This window comes from Aquarana catesbeiana, linkage group LG07, assembly GCF_042186555.1.
Source record: "Aquarana catesbeiana isolate 2022-GZ linkage group LG07, ASM4218655v1, whole genome shotgun sequence".
Classification (NCBI taxonomy): Eukaryota; Metazoa; Chordata; class Amphibia; order Anura; family Ranidae; genus Aquarana; species Aquarana catesbeiana.
In genome coordinates, this window is record NC_133330.1 from 21,630,703 (window position 1) to 21,648,373 (window position 17,671).

The window sequence follows — 17,671 nt, forward strand, 5'->3', positions numbered from 1 at the left end:
CAACATGACTGCGCACCAGTGCACAAAGCAAAATCCATAAAGACATGGATGAGCGAGTTTGGGGTGGAGGAACTTGACTGGCCTGCACAGAGCCCTGACCTCAACCTCGTTAGAACACATTTGGGATGAATTACAGCAGAGACTGCGAGCCAGGCCTTCTCATCCAACATCAGTGCCTGACCTCACAATTGCGCTTCTGGAAGAATGGTCAAACATTCCCATAGACACACTCCTAAACCTTGTGGACGGCCTTCCCAGAAAAATTGAAGCTGTTCTAGCTGCAAAGGGTGGGCCAACTCAATATTGAACCCTACGGACTAAAACTGGGATGCCATTAAAGTTCATGTGTGTGTAAAGGCAGGCGTCCCAATACTTTTGGTAATATAGTGTGTGTTGTACTTGTAGATAAACAAAATTGGACTTTATAATGGAAAAAATCCAAGGTCAATGATGGGTTGAGTTTCTATGTGCTGGGTTATGTTAGTTGGAAGGCTTGATGACTCCTTTGGTCCCTTCTCACCATATCCTATATGGTTATCCTGTCTCATTGGATTCCAAGCCCGTCTCTAGGGGTCTCCAGACTTTCTAATAGGGGGGCCTCACATTTTATATTTCACAAATATTCGGGGGGCAGGGACATTTTTTTAAAAATAAAAAAGAACAAGTCAAAATGTAAATAAATTATGTTTTCTTGAAGATATTTTTGTAATCAGCATATGATTTAGAACAAGAGAAAAGAACTTCAGTAAAACGAAGTAAAAGAAAAATCTAAATAGGGAGAGAGTATCACGGCTCCAGGTGAGTCAGATCAAGGTAGAAGGCATCTCCCTCAGTCTAGAAGTCCAGGTGCTGGCAATGCTATGGCAGTTAGACATCAAAGAAATTCTGGACAGCCGCACTCCAAAAATATTTGCCTTTATTCAATAAGGTGGCATCCAAAATACAGGTCACAGCAAAATGGAACAAAGCTTACGCGTTTCCCACTACAAGGAGTGCTTAATCATAGCTTTGACTAAGCACTCCTTGTAGTGCGAAACGCGTAAGCTTTGTTCCATTTTGCTGTGACCTGTATTTGGGATGACACCCTTTTGAATAAAGGCATTTTTGGAGTGCAACTGTCCAGAATTTCTTTGATGTCTAAAAGAAAAATCTAAATGAACCTGAACCCATCAGAGTCGCCCCCCCCCCCCCCCGTACATCAGAGTCCACCCTTACATCTAGGTCCCAATTAGAGTCCCCTCTTACATGAGAGCCCCCCATCAGAGTCCCATCTTAAATTAGGGTCCTCATCAAAGTCCCCTCTTACATCTAGGTCCCAATCAGAGTCCCCTCTTACATGAGAGTCCCCCCCTTATACCTAGGTCCCAGAGTCTCCTCTTAAATGAAAGCCCCCTGTCAGAGTCCTCCCTTAAATCCAGGTCCCAATCAGAGTCCCCTCTTACATGAGAGCCCCCCATCAGAGTCCCATCTTACATCAGGGTCCCCATCAGAGTTCCTCTTTATACCAGAGTCCCTATCAGATTCCCCTCTTACATAAGAGTCCCCATTGGAGTCCTGTCTTACATCAGAGTCCCCATCAGAGTGCCATGCTACTTGAAAGTCCCCATCAGAGCCAACTCTTACATGAGAGTCCCTATCAGATTCCCCCTTAAATGAGAGTCTCCATCAGAGTCCTCCCTGACATGAAAGTTCCCATCAGTGTCCTCCCTTACATCCAGGTCCCCATCAGAGCCCCTTCTTACATGAGAGTCCCCATCAGAGTCCCATCTTACATCAGAGTCCCCATCAAAGTCCCCTCTTAAATCAGGGTCCCCATCAGAGTCCCTTCTCATATCAGAGTCCCCCTCGCAGTTCTGCCTTACATCAGAGTCCCCTCTTACATGAGAGTCCCCATCAGAGTCCCATCTTACATGAGAGTCCCCATCAGAGTCCCCTCTTAAATCAGGGTTCCTATCAGAGTCCCTTCTCATATCAGAGTCCCCATCGCAGTTCTGCCTTACATCAGAGTCCCCTCTTACATGAGAGTCCCCATCGGAGTCCCGCCGTACATCACAGTCCCTATCAGAGTGCCCTCTTACATGAGAGTCCCCATTAGAGTCTCATCTGCTTTACACGAGAGTCCCCATCAGAATCCCCTCTTACATGAAAGCCCCAATAAGAGTCCCCCCTTACATCCAGATTGACATTAACTACCCAAACAGGGAAAACACTGTTGTAAATAAAAAACAAAAAAAACAGACTCCCAACTGACAATGAGGATTCTTGCAGACGGGTTGGTTTAAGTGGAGAAACCTGTAAAAGATGGAGCAAAAATGGCAATATCAGGAAATCAGGTGTGACAGTGAAAATGTAACTTTGCTTACATGATGGCATCAATGGAAACGTATCCTTGGCTTGCCAGCATCTTAGATCAGCAATCAACTGACCCAAGATGTCATTAGATCAAAGAGAATTCCATCGAAATACTAAGAAACAGAATGAACATGAATTTCTAAGTTGCGCTCAGAGGTTCAAATACCATTTATTGCACATCTGTTAAAGATCTGATTTGAAACATTTCGACACACGAAAAAAAAAAAAATATGGATCCAGACACGCATTTAAGACAAACCATTAAAACAGGACCAGAAACAAATATTTATGGGTAATAAAGTGAAACAGCACTTTAAATAGCAATATCTATTTGGACCCTGATGGGGGTGGACTGGTTTGGGTTACATTTTGGAGTTGGGTTACACCATCTTCCACCAGAACACAGTATGACATGTTGCGTGTTTTGGCGCCCTGCAGACACAGTGCTGGTGGTAAATTTATTAAGAGTCATGGGATAGTACATTTGGAGCTACGGTCGAAGGAAGTGTCAGTTTTCCAATAGTGAAGGGGTCGGTGGAGGTGTTCCTTTGCCAGGTTGGAGGACCAGAGGGGCAGTCATTCCTGAGCTACAGGGACTTCTGCTTCCCAAGTTGACCTCCGTCCGGGATGCTGTCGCTTCTCCTCCAGTCGGCCCCTGTTGACATTGTCTAGAAGCTCCAACAAAAGACTTCCTTTGCTGCAGTTGAATGGGTCAGGTCCTTCACATGGTGGCACGTAGTCAACGTTCTCTGGCTCTGTGTACCTCTTACCTGGGTGCTGGCGTTTGTCTACCTCTTGGAAGTCTCCAAAATCCATGTCTTCCTCCTCATCCCAGCCTCTCTTGCCTGGATGTTGGCGCTTGGCGTAGGCCAGTCCACGTTTGCCAGGGTGCTGCCTCTTGGAGATATCGGTCAGGAGACCTAAAGGAGGGTTTGAATTATCGAGCAGCTGATCACCGAAAAAGGATCTCCTTCCGGGATGTTGCCTCTTGGGTAGCTCCAGATACAAGTCCCCTTCCTCTCGTTTGCCTGGGTGTTGTCTTTTCTCCACCTCTTCAAGGAACCTTTTCCCCGGGTGCTGCCGTTTGGAGATCCATTCCAGAGCAGGTGAGTCGGAGTCTGCAAAGGTCAAGACCAAGTTAGTATAGAATTGTATTTACTGAATCCTTTTCACAAATAGTTGACTTTTGTATTTTCTAGATCAACTATTCTCAACCAGGGTTCCATGGACCCCTAGGGTTCCTCCAGAGACTGCTATAGGTTCCTTGAGCTGTGGCTATTTAAACTCCCTTTTGATGGTACCTGCATAGTTCTGGGGCCAATGCCACATGGCAGAGTCAATGTCATGATACCAAGGATCTTTTTAGCTGTCTATAAGGATGGCATTCTTACCACTACTGTCAAGGGGGCAGTCTTCCTTCTGGCCACCAATGTATGGTGCATTTTCTCACTAACCCCTCAATGAATTATTATTAATTAGCAGGGGTTCCTCGAGACCCAAACATGATTTCAAGGGTTCCTCAGGAGTAAAAAGGTTGAGAAAGGTTGTTCTAGATCAACTGTTTTTTCAAATTTTGTATTCAATGGATCTGTTGCACATTCTCAATGGATGGCGAAATGAAATAAAGTATCATTTAAACAGACTAGTGAAAGTGATATTAACCATTTGCCTATGGGGTTAATTCTGACACTTCTCACATACATGCAAAAATCAGCATTTTTTATTGCTAGAAAAATACTAAGAACGCCCAAACATTATATATATATATATATATATATATATATATATATATATATATATATATATATATATATAAAAATTTTTTTTTTTTTTTTTTTAGGCAGAGCCCTGGAGAATAAAATGGTGGATGTTGCAATTTTTTATGTTACACGGTATTTGCTGTTTTTCAAATGCAAACATGATATAATACCCAATTTTTTGGTAAAATTGAAAAGATTATGTTAAGCCGAATAAATAGATATCAAGCGCATCTCGCTTTAAAATTGCGCACACCCGTGGAACAGGGACAAACTACGATACATTAAAGTGGTTGTAAAGGCACAATATTTTTTACCTTCATGCATTCTATGCATGAAGGTAAAAAAACTTCTGTGTGCAGCAGCTGCCCCAGCCCCCTCCCTTAATACTTACTTAAGCTCCCTCTCGATCCAGCGATGTCCACAAGAGCTTTGGCTACCTGGGGACTCCTGATTGGCTTTTGGCAGCAGCGGGAGCCAATGGCTGTCAATCACAGCCAGTGAACCAATCAGGAGAAGGCAGGGCCAAGCCACGGCTTCGTGTATGAATGGACACATAGCTTGGGAACGCGCCTGCTTGGGTGCCCCCAGAGCAAGCTGCTTGCTGTGGGGGTACCCAGCAGGAGGGAGGGGCCAGGAGCGCTGACAGGGACTCGAGAAGAGGAGGATCGGGGCTGCTCTGTGTAAAACCTTTGTACAGAGCAAGGTACTGTGAGTATAACATATTTGTTATTTAAAAAAAAAACAAAAAAACAAGACTTTAACCGCTTCAATATGGGACACTTTTACCCCCTTCCTGCCCAGGCCAATTTTCACCGTTGTCATTTTTTAATCACATTTGCGCGGTCATAAAACACTGTATCCAAATAAAATTTTTATCATTTTTTTTCACACAAATAGAGCTTTTTTTTTGGTGGTATTTAAAGGGGTTGTAAAGTTATTTTTTTTTTTTTTAAAAATAACAAACATGTTATACTTACCTTCACTGTGCAGCTCGTTCTGCACAGAGTGGCCCCGAACCTGGTCTTCTGGGGTCCCTCGGCGGCTGTTTCAGCTCCTCCCCGCAAGCATTTACCACCTTCATGCGAGCTCCCTCGCACGGTGGTGAGTGCTTGCGGGCACGCTCCCGTGATACAGCCGGCGGCTATAGCCGCTCGCTGTATCACTCGGCCCCGCCCCCCGGCGCGCCGCGTCATCGGATGTGATTGACAGCAGCGCGAGCCAATGGCTGCGCTGCTTTCAATCCATCCACTGCAGCCAATCAGCGACCAGGCTGAGCTGCAATGAAGATGACGAGCACGAGCAGCGAAGATTCGAGGCGTCAGGTAAGTAAAACGGGGGGGCTGGGGGCGGCGGTACTGTCAAAAGTTTTTTCACCTTAATGCATAGAATGCATTAAGGTGAAAAAATTTTTACCTTTACAATCCCTTTAATCACTGCTGGGTTTTTGATTTTTTGCTAAAAAACTGAAAAAAAGGCCGAACATTTTGAAAAAAAGCATGTTTTTCTTAGTTTCTGTCAGAAAATTTTGTAAATAAATATTTTTTCTCCTTCACTGATGTGCATTGATGAGGCGGCACTGATGGGCACTGATAGGCTGCACTGATGAGGTGGCACTAATGGGCAGTGCACTAATGGCACTAATATGCCGCACTGATGGGCACTAATAAGTGGCACTGATGAGCACTGATAGGTGGCACTTATGGACAATGATAGGCCGCATGGAGAGGCGGCACTGATGCGCACTAATGGGTGGCACTGATGGGCAGCACTGATGGGCACTGAAATGCAGCACTGACTGGCATAACTGATGGTCACTGATTGGTGTCACTGATGGGTCCTGATTGGCATCACTGCTGGGCACTGCTGGGGCTGCACTGATGATCAGTGCCTTGATTATCTGTTCAGTCTCCCCTGATCGCCGATGATTGGCTCTCCACGCCTCACACTCTGTCAGTGTGAGGCGAGGAGAGCCGATAAAACGGCACTTCCGTGTTTACATGTGATCGGCTGTGATTGTACACAGCCGATCACATGGGTAAAAAGAGCCGCGTCACCGGCGCTTTACCGAGATCGGAGTCGCGCGGTGTGGGCATGTAAGAGCGGTGACACTGCAGTGACATCATAGGACATTGTCCCAGAACAAGGGGGGATCCCGTCCGCCGTCATTTTACTACATATGGCGGGCGGGAGGAGCTTAATATCTATTTAAATTATTCCTAGGCAATGCTTTCCTGACACCAAACATGGCAGCATACCTATGATATAGCCCTGCCCCTATATCCACCCACAGGACCTGTTTAGCTCTATAAAAGTCTGACTGACAGCTACCTCCCCCATTCTCCTTTTTGTCCTCAAAAGATCAACACCTACAGACTGCTACACTCAGGATAAGCTCTTACCTGCCGACTATATCGGAGTCCGTCTGGGTTCAGCCTCTCCCAGGACGCAGTCCCACATCTTAGGCTGCTAAACGCACCAACAAGGTGGGGAACCCCTTCTGGTGGTCTTTTGGGGTCAAAGTATTCTCTAATCAGAGACGACAATCCTCTGATGGCATGCCTGCTTTGGAGTCCGGATCCAGCAGCTGGGACTGCATGATGTCTTCTCTCCTATGGAACTCTTTCCAGGTCTGTCAATTTCTATAAAACGTTTTTTCTTGCTCCCATGTCTCTAAAGACCGCATACACACTGTGCAGCTTTTGTTGTCTGATTTCCTTTAGATTTGCCGGGACCATGTGCATATCTCCCAACATTTTGAGATGGGAATGAGGGACACCTACTAGCAAATGTATGTAGGCATAGGACACGCCTCCTGCCACACCCTCTTAAAGAAGAATTAACCAAAAAAAAAGGTTAATTAAATCCACAGGGGCTTTTTTTTTTACCACTACTATTCCTTTATATTGGCTTTTAAAATTTACAAATGCAGCAATTTAGAATTTGGATGAAAGGTTTAGCGCTGGGAAACACTTTTTGAAAGATAAAAAGTGTATTTTATATACAACTATATAGATCAGACCAAAATGAGGGAAAAATGAGGAGGAAAGAGAGACATTGCTCGAAATCAGGGACAGTCCCTCAAAATCAGGGACAGTTGGGAGTTATGCATGTGGTGCAGGGGCCTGCCTGATTGTATACAAATTGAGACTCTTAAAGCGGGATTCCAGCCAGCTAAAAAAAAATTTTTAAAGTCAGCAGCTACAAACACTGTAGCTGCTGACTTTAAATAAGTAGACTTACTAGACTTAACTGTCCTGGGTGCCCGCGATGTCGGCCGCCCGAGGCCGAACCATCCCTCGGCTCTCGGGTTCCGACACCGCCATCCTAGGTAAGGGAAACAGGCAGTGGAGCCTTACGGCTTCACTGCCAGTTTCCTACTGCGCACGCGCGAGCGGCACAGCGATCTGTGAATGGCCCCGTGGTGTTCTGGGAACACACACAGTTCCCAGAAGACAACGGGGCCGCTCACCGAGGAGAAGAACACGCCGCGGAATAGGAAGAGTCAGATTAGGAAGACTGCCTAGCAACAAGGGTTTAGGTAAGTATAAAAAACTTTTTTTTTTTTCCAAATATTTTTTTTTAAATTTATTTAGGAATTTTGGTGGCATTTTTTTTTCCGGGGTGGCCCTCCACTTTAAGGTTTGACCTCATATTATGTGGTTTTGGTAAATCTGAGGGAAAAAAATCTGCAGAGGATTGCATGATGTGTAGCCAGCTTGAAAGTTTCCTTTTGTGTGGATGGGCGTTGGCTTCCCTCCAAATTGTACTAGCCCTTTTTTTGATTAGGACAGAGGTGAGAGAGAGCTGAGCCTCTCTTTCTCTCACTAAGGTGCTCTATTTACAGAGAACAAATGGCCAGGTAATGGATGCCTTTGCAATTCAGGCATGCAGAGAGACAGCATCTCATTCTGAGGAACAGCCAATGATAGGTAAGTCTTGCTATCCTAGTAATGGGGATAGAAGGGGGAGGAGCAATGTATTACTAGAGGATGGGGGGGGGGGTTGTTGCCCAGAATTCTTTTATTTAAATTAGTTACTCTTTGCCAAAAAAAAAAAGAAAAGGGGTATATATCTATTTTTTTTCTCTCTCTCTCTCTGTTGCCATGCAGTCCCCCTTGCACCTTTCGGTTCTTCCGCCAGCATGAGCCTAACATCACATAACCAAGACCACCGCAATACCAGGTAAGGGCCAACTTTGGGTAAGTAAGAAGATGTGGGGAAAAGAGTGTGTTCTTCCCCGACGAGCGTGTCTTCCTGTCTATTGCAGCCCCGGCCGCTCACACTCCCGCTCTAGGAGATCCAGAGGCCCTCTGGATCGTCAGGATTTTTCCAGGGCAGAAAGGGACTCCTCCAGTCCTAGCAGACCCCAGTACAAAGGTACTTAAGAGAACGCACACAGCTTCTCCTCCGAGGGCTCAGCGCCCAAAAGGCAAATGTTGGTCATATGGAGATGACCCTATGTCTGGAAAGCTACTTTGCGGCAACTGCTTCAGGCAGCTTGCCAGAGACCAGGAGTACGAGAGTCAGCAGGTATCGACCTTGCTCAAGAAAGTAGTCCCCAAGTCCCTGGCAGAATTTTCCGGTCGTCTTGGGCAACCAGGGACAGAAACGGACGAACAGAGTGTGGGTCCTGCACCAGGTCTAAACCAAGCCATTCAACCCTCTCTAACTAGAGGGGTACCAGGCACTTTAGGGGTGACTCCAGCCCAGCAGATTAGGCAGGCTGATTCCCCAGACCCAGTATTACAGCCAACCTTCCAGGCAGAGGGAGAAGATATCGCCTCCTCCTCGGCAGAGGGTCCTGAAGGTTCAGGCTTTGATTTTGCGCTAATACCACCATTCATTAAGGCAGTAAAAGCTGCACTGGAATGGGTGGATCCAGCACCTCCTCCAAAGAAGGAAAAAAGCTGTTACAACACACCATACAATCTGATTTTAAATTGTGTGGCAATCGCTGCACAACCCGCATTAGGTGCCTTTATCCTTTCAGGGCACCCCAAATGCGATGCGATTCTGCTGTGATTGTCACGTGGGAGAACGCGCCTTTAAAAACATTGTGCAAAGCTGGTAGCCCCTTAATAGGAGCAGGGGGTTCTTTTTGCACACGTAGGGCAGCCAAGTGAATGGGCCGCTCCCATGCGAGTTGCAACATTGAGTACAAATCGCTCTTTGAAAATACATAGCAGGAACACTTGTCCGGTCTACATGATTGTATCAAATGCCTCTGAAAAGTGACCTTAGCACAGATCGCTTTTCAGTGCAATAGCAGAGCCTGCTGCAAGTGTGAACAAGCCTTTGGGTCTCCATAGGAGGAACCTAAAGAAACAGGGAGCTACCTTTCCTCTTATGACAGAAATAAGAGGCCTGCTTCAGGAGGAATGGGAAAAGGGGGAGAGAAAATCCTCCTCAACCAATAGGTTGCAGAAGTTGTATCCACTAACGATGGAGTATGCGACTCCTTTATCTAACCCACCAATGGTGGATGCGGTAGTCACCAGACTGGCCAAAAATGTGACACTTCCGATGGAAGACTCTTCCTCCTTCCACGATATCCTTGATTGACGCATTGACATGGACTTAAGAAAGTTTTACCTTGCGGCAGGTGGTGCTTGTAAACCCGCCGTTGCTTTAACATCTGTAGCAAGTGCTATGCGAGTGTGGGCGCAGAACTTGGAGTATGCAATCAAAAACCAGCTGCCAAAAGAAAAAAATCATCAAGGCTCTTGATGAGATAAAACTCTTGGAGGACTTCACAGGTGAGGCAGCTATAGAAATCATTCGATGGTCCTCCAGAGCCATGCGAGCGCTGTGGCTAAAACCCTGGGCGGCTGACCCATCCTCAAAGCAGAATTGCTGTAAACTGCCTTTTGATGGGAAGGCGCTGTTTGGCCAAAAAACTGGAGACTGTCATCTCCAGGGTAACAGGAGGAAAATCAGTTCTTCTGCCCCAAGATCAAAGGTCCAGACGCCAGAGGGGGCAACCATCCAGAGGAGTACCAAACAGGTACTAGGATTTCGTAAGCTTTCGCCCATCCAAGGACTTCAGAAGGCGTTGAAGGGGTACACAGTCAACCTTTGTAAGATCACAGAGAGCTAAGGCCCCTGCGGCTCCTTCAGATACCTAGAAGCCCTATTAATGCCAGGCCCGCCCAGGAGGCAATTGGAGCCAGGTGGCTCAAAGTGACCCAGTTCGGGCAAGACCACTGCCAATAAACGGTGGATTCAGTCCACAGTGGCGCAAGGCCATTATTGGCTGTTCAAACGGCAGCCTCCAGAACTACCTCAAGAGGCTGAATCAATTCTGTCTGGATAGACTCAAGATGGAGTCTCTCCATACCATAATCCAGGTTATTCAACCAGGAGACTGGAGGATTTCAGTGGACTTGCAATGTGCCTACCAGCATGTCCCGATCCTTCAGTCATACCAGCAGTTCCTCAGATTTGCGTTGAGGGACAGGCATTACCAAGCCAGCTGGAGCCTACACAGAATATGGTCTACCTAGGGGCCCAATTCAATACTCAGACGGCCACAGTTTCTTTGCCACCTCAGAAACTCCCCAAAATCAGGGAGAAATTCCAACAGGCATTGGCTGCACCAGTGATGTCAGCATCCCAGTGCATGAGTCCTTTCGGGACGATGGCTTCATGTATTCCGATGATCCCCTGGGCTCACTGGAAACTCAGAATTTTCCAACAAGGCATACTGATGCAGTGGAAGAGATCATCTAGCCCAGCCAATCAGGATCACCAGCCGGAGGCACCAGAGCCTCTGGTGGTAGACGAAACAAATGCTAAACAGCATAATCCATTAGGGCCACATCCATGAATCATTGTTACCACAAATGCCAGCTCAGCAGGGTGGGGCGCCACCTGCGAACAACTCAAGATCCAGGGCAGAGGGGAATTTTCCACTCAGGGCCTAGTTTCCAATATTCTGGAACTTCAAGCAGCATTCATGAGGTTGGCCACCTTGCTGTCTCACATACAGGGTCGCCCAGTCCTGCTCCATCTGGACAACACGGCAGCAGTGTCCTACATACAATGACAAGGCGGGACGCACAGCCAATCCCTCTTAAAAGAGGTGGAACCAGTCAAGACATTGGCACAAAATATCTCCCAGATTTGAGTATCTTCCAGGCTGTCAAAACTTGGAAGGAGATCGGCTATCCAGACAATTCATGGACCCCAACGAATGGTCCCTTCACCCCGAAGTGTTCAAACAGATCATCTACGAGTAGGGGTGTCTGCAAGATGGATATTTTTGCCTCATCAACCATCTGCAAGGTGAGACGGTTCCTCTCATGCTACCCTCATCCATTAGCGGAGGGGACGGATACCTTTACCCATCCTTGGGTTGGGCAGCTGGCCTATGCCTTCCCTCCAATTTCTTTAATCCTGAAATTCCTGAGGAGATTGTTGTCAGAGAATTTGACAGTCATCACAGTATTTCCTTACTGGTCTCACAGACCATGGGTCTCTCTGGCAATGGATCTCAGCGTGTGAACACCGATCGCTCTGCCGGTGACTCCTCATCTCCTGTCTGAAGGAGATACCTTACATCTGTAACCATCACGACTGGCCTTAATGGCCTGGAAATTGTAAGGCAGGGGTTACAAGAGTTAGGATGTTCTCTAGAGGGTATTAGAACTTTACAGAGTTCCAGATAGGGGTCAACCAATGCCATCTACTCCAGAATATGGAATAGGTTCCCAAGCTTTGCAGCTGGACGTCAGTTTCACCCTAGTGACCCAAATGTATCTCAAATCTTGTCTTTCCTGCAATTCGGATTGGATTTGGGGCTCAGTTTGCTTAAGGTGCAAATTTCAGCCATTTTGGTTTTTACCCAAAAGAAATGGGCAGCAAACCTACTGGTGGAGCACTTCATGAGAGCGGTACTTAGACTACGCCCTCCCAAGAGAAATAGGTTCCCTCAATGCGAGTTGGCAATTGTCCCCAAATTTCTAGCAAACCCTCCTCGTACTCTGACAGAAGACTGTTCATTATGGGATATCACCTTAAAAACGGCTTTCCTATTAGCCATAACCTCACAGGGTGGGGTGTCGGAACTTGGGGAAGCAGAACTTTAGTGCATATTCTTCCCAGACAGGGTTGTGCTAAGACCATTGGATGATTTTGTCCCAAACGTGGCATTGATATTTCATCTCTCCAGTGAATGGGTGCTTCCAGCCCCCCAGCAAAATCAGATTCTGATCTGCACGAGTTGGACATTCCAAAAGTCCTCAAAGCCTATCTCCAGGCTACTTCTACATTCTACAAACGTTCTGACAGACTTTTTCATCATCATGAAAATTTAAAGGGAAAGAGGCCTTGGCCAGAACCATCTCGGCCTGAATAGTAAGAACTATTCACTGGGCATATAGAGCGGCCGGGAAGGATCCTCCAGAGGTGGTTAGAGCTCACTCAACCAGGGCGATGTCTTCTTCTTGGGAGGCACGGGCAGAATTGCCTCTGGAGACAGTCTGCAAAGAGGCCAGCTGTCATCACATCATACGTTCTTAAAACACTACAGGATGGATCCAACAGCTCTTACTATAGTAGAGTTTGGGAGGAAAATCATCCAAGCTTTTATGTCTATTGTCAAATAAAGATTGTAGCATTAAACCCTCCCTCTCAAAAGCTCATTATGTATCATATGTATGCTGCCATGTTTGGCGTCAGGAAAATGGAAAATTGTATCAAATACTTACTTTAATTTTCCTTTCCTGACGCCAATACATTACAGCATACGAACCCTCTCCCTGATCTTTGTGCTTTATACGGAGAATGGGGGAGGTAGCTCTCAGTCAGACTTTTTTAGAGCTAAGCAGGTCCTGTGGGTGGATATAGGGGCGGAGCTATATCATATGTATGCTGCCATATATTGGCGTCAGGAAAGGAAAATTACGGTAAGTATTTGATAAAATTTTCCATTTTACAGGTCACCAGATTACCATTATGCGGGAAATCTGGTGCTAGAATTATTGCTCTCACTCTGACATTCGCGGTGATACCTCACATGTGTGGTGCGATCGTCGTTTACATATGCATATGGGACCGACAGGTGCTTTCAATTTTTTTCTTTCTGCCACCTGTAGCTGTGATCAGGTGGCTCTATAGCCACTCAAATCACTTCTACATGAAGGCCCATCGCCAGCTGAAATTCTGATACCAGAATGATGGCAGGCATCATCCCAGTATGTCATATGAAGTGGTTAAGTCACAAGTGGCGGGAAGTGGTTAAAGTCATTTATTTTTTTTTCACTAAAATAAAAAAGATATTATACTAACCTGCTCTTTGCAGTGGTATTGTACAGAGCAGCCCCTTACCTCTTCTTCAGCGGTCCCCTTCCGGTGCTGTGCGCTGCTTCTTCTTCCGAGTGCCCACATAACAAGCCCTGTCTTATGGGGCACTCATGCTCCTGTGCTCCTGAGTCGGGATGTGTGGATCCATGGACACACACACCACAACTCTCTTATAAGCCTCCCTTGCTTCATCCAAAAAAATAAAATAAAAAATGCTTATCGTTCTACTTTAATACTTACTGTAAAATCCCTTTTTTGAGTCTAATAAAGGACCTAGGAACCAATCATAAGTGTGTGCATGGGGGGGGGGGGGGGGGGCAGATATTTAGGGGGCATTTCAGCGGGGGGGTGAATTTGTACTGGGTAGAGGGGGAATTTATGTTTAGGGGTAAGCATGCAGAGTAGTGCTCAATTTTTTTTTTTTTTTTTTTTTTTCCTTTTTTAGAAGGAGAGGGGATTTTTGCTGACACATAATAGCCATACATCCTCGGGGGGGGGTGTGGCGAGGGCACAATTTGGCATGTTTGCCCTGGGCATTAGATGACCTTGTCCCGGCACTGCCTGCTGGATTGCTTTATCAGCTGCCCTGGTGCTCATTAGGGTGTGCCCAGGCACATCTGGCACACCCAGTGCACATGCCTATGGATCCAATACAGTAACATGCATTTTATAGCATTGCCAACAAGAGGAATGGACACTAAGCTGAACTGGGTACTGTATTGGCTCCTGTATCCCTCATGGGACAATACAGAAAAAAGGGATTTCATACTTGAGTCTATTGAGGCACCTAGGACCCAATACAGTACCAGGTGTCACAGTAGTACATGGCCCTGCCTACAGGAGAAATGGACACTAAACTAACCTAGGTACTGTACTGGATCCAGTGTCCCTCAATGGAGGATCAAGAAAATGGGATTTCATACTAACTAAAAAATCAATATCTCAGAATGCAATGAGGGAGTGTCTATCCCTATGTAAACAAAGCCTTGCCTATAGCCATGTAAACAAAGCCCCTGTGTCTTCAAAACCCCCAAATACTTTGCATACTGGACAAAGCCACACCTATAGCCATGTAATCAAAGCCATGTGTATAGCCATGTAAACAAAGCCACGCCTATAGCCATGTAAACCAAGCCACGCCTATAGCCATGTAAACCAAGCCACGCCTATAGCCATGTAAACAATGCCTTGCCTATAGCCATGTAAACAAAGCCCTGCCCACCTTTCTCAGTCTGCTCCTCTTCAATCCTGCGGAGAATACTGCGGATTAGCGCCCCGTGTGTTTTCTTCAGTGTACTACTAACGTCACCGTCATCAGGGAATGAGTCCTCATCGTCGGGCAAAGGCTGCTCCTGTGCCACTGTCACGTGTGACAGAGCGGCTCCTAAAAGTAGCAGCCACCAAGTGGACATCATCACAGCTGCAAGACACAAAGAAAAAAGGCACATTTTTTTTTATTGAGAAAAACTCTCGTACATTTAATCACGACACACCTCCCAACTTTTTGAGATGGCAAAGAGGGACACCTATTATAAAAAGTATATAGGCATAGGACACGCCCCCTGCCACACCTCCTTAAAGGAGGATTATGAAAAAAAAAAAAAAAAGGATTAGTTAACAATTTATTTTTTGTTTACCGTGCACTTTTACCACCCTTCTGCCCAGGCCTATTTCAAGCTTCCAGTCCTGTCACACTTTTTTTTTTAACAATAAGTCCTGTCACACTTTGAATGACAATTGCGCGGTCATGCAACACCATACCCATAGGACATTTTTATAATTTTTTTTTAAGACATATAGAGCTTTCATTTTTTGCTAAAAAAACCCGAAAAAAAACAAAACATTTTGAAGTTTTTCTTAGTTTCTGTTATAACATTTGGTAAATAAGTCATTTTTTTCCTTCACCTATGTGTGCTGATGAGGCTGCACTGATGGGCACTGATGAGGCTGCACTGATGGGCACTGATAGGCTGCACTGATAGGCTGCACTGATGGGCACTGATAGGCTGCACTGATGGGCACAGATGAGGAGGCACTGATGGGCACTGATAGGCAGCACTGATGGGCACTGATAGGCAGCACTCATGGAAGGCAATTATGGGTACTGATAGGCTGCACTGATGAGGCTGCACTGATGGGCATGGATGAGGCTGCACTGATGGTCACTGATAGGCAGCGCTGATGGGCTCTGATAGGCAGCACTCATGGAAGGCACTTATGGGTACTGATAGGCTGCACTGATGAGGCTGCACTGATGAGGAGGCACTCATGGGCACTGATAGGCTGCACTGATGGGCACCGATAGGCTGCACTGATGAGGAGGCACTCATGGGTACTGATAGGCTGCACTGATGAGACTGCACTGATGGCACTGATAGGTGGCACTGATGAGGAGGCACTGATAGGCTGCACTGATGAGGCTGCACTGATGGGCATGGATAAGGAGGCACTGATGGGCACTGATGAGGCTCCACTGATGGGTACTGATAGGCAACGCTGATGGGCACTGATAGGCAACACTCATGGAAGGCACTTATGGGTACAGATAGACGGCACTGTTGGGCACTGATGGGCGACACTGATGAGCAGGCACTGAAAGACAGCACTGACTGGCATCACCACTGGGCACTGATTGGCATCACTGCTGGGCCCTGTTGGGGCTGCACTGATAATCAGGGCACTGATATAATTAATGTCCTGATTATCTGTGCAGATCTCCCCTGTGAGGAAATGCCGCTGATAGGCTCTCCTCTCCTCACACGCTGTCAGTGAGAGGAAAGGAAGGCCGATAACTGGCATTTCCATGTTAACATGTGATCAACAGTGATTGGACACAGCTGATCACATGGGTAAAGAGCTGCGTCATTGGCCCTTTACCAGGATCGAGAGTGGGAGGAGGTGATATGACGTCGCCCCAGTACAAGAGAGCTGCCGCCCGTCCATCATTTGACTATACAGCGGGCAGGAGGTGGATAAATCCACAAGTCCTTTTTTTTTTTTTTTTTTACCACTACTATTCCTTTATATTGGCTTTTGAAATTTACAAATGCAGCAATTTAGAAATCAGATGAAAGGTTTAGCGCTGGGAAACCCTTTTTGAAAGATAAATAGTGCATTTTATATACAATTATATGGATCAGACCAAAATGAGGGACAAATGAGGAGGAAAAAGGGACAGAGGGATATTGCTCCAAATCAGGGACAGTCCCTCGAAATCAGAGACAGTTGGGAGCTCTGATTACAACGTGACTTGTGTAGTCATTGTATGTGCTATACCATTTTCCAGGAAAGTGGAGCTACCGTTTAAGGCTTATATGAAATGTTAGTGATCGGGTTCACGTCTAGTTTAATCGTTAGGGAGGGTATTAGTGAGGATTCCAGTGAAAGTGTAGGCATTGCATGCAGTAGCCAATCAAATTCTAGCTACTGTCTCCCTAGAGAAGGCTAGAAAATAGGTGCAAGTTTCTGATTGGTCAGTTTGGGCAACGTCTGAGATTTCATTAGTTGTGGTATTTCATAAGCTTCCCTCTGGGTGTTGCAGATCAGGACGTCTCTGGATAAATTATTATCACTGAAATAGCAACGATTAAACCTGCCGGTACCCAGATGCTGACGGCTGACTCTTTATAAAGAACGGAGCCTGATTTGCACATAATTATTACACATCATCCCGATTACACGCCGCTCGTGAACCTGCCTCCACAGCGCACCATACACTGTAATTTTATCTGTAGAGATCACCCAAAAATCCCAAATCATGGTGACAGCAAAACCATTGTTTAAGGCAGAGTAACCTTAAAGGTGAACTCTATGCTGGTATAAAAAAAGAACACAAATGAATGCGGCTCTGTAATCATTATTGCATCAATAATTTATTATTTTTTGTATAAATGCAAGCAGTGTAAGTAACTCTGAGCCAGCCTTTTGCAGTATACTGTACAGTCCCGTACAGCAGAGCTCAGGGAGGGAGAGGCAGAAGCAGCACAAGGAATCAGGTACACTGCCTTGAAAAAGTATTCATACCCTTTGAAATTTTCCAGATTTTGTCATGTTACAACCAAAAACGTGAACATTTTTTTTGGGGGGGGGGGGGATTTTATGTGATAGACCGGGGATATGCAATTAGCGGACCTCCAGCTGTTGCAAAACTACAAGTCCCATCATGCCTCTGCCTCTGGGTGTCATGCTTGTGGCTGTCGGAGTCTTGCTATGCCTCATGGGACTTGTAGTTCTGCAACAGCTGGAGGTCCGCTAAT

General features: G+C 46.1%; 1 protein-coding gene across 1 annotated transcript in view; it reads right to left on the reverse strand.

Annotated features, from left to right (window-relative positions):
- Positions 1 to 2,504: 2,504 nt before the first annotated feature.
- Positions 2,505 to 17,671, reverse strand: part of TRH (thyrotropin releasing hormone) — a 56,088-nt gene continuing 40,921 nt past the window's right edge. Inside the window, exons 2-3 of the mRNA XM_073591752.1 lie at positions 14,638 to 14,835; positions 2,505 to 3,470 (exon numbers count right to left, since the gene is read on the reverse strand). Coding sequence (XP_073447853.1) covers positions 2,929 to 3,470; positions 14,638 to 14,830 — 735 coding nt within the window. The 5' untranslated portion in view covers positions 14,831 to 14,835 and the 3' untranslated portion in view covers positions 2,505 to 2,928. The remainder of the gene's footprint in view (positions 3,471 to 14,637; positions 14,836 to 17,671) is intronic.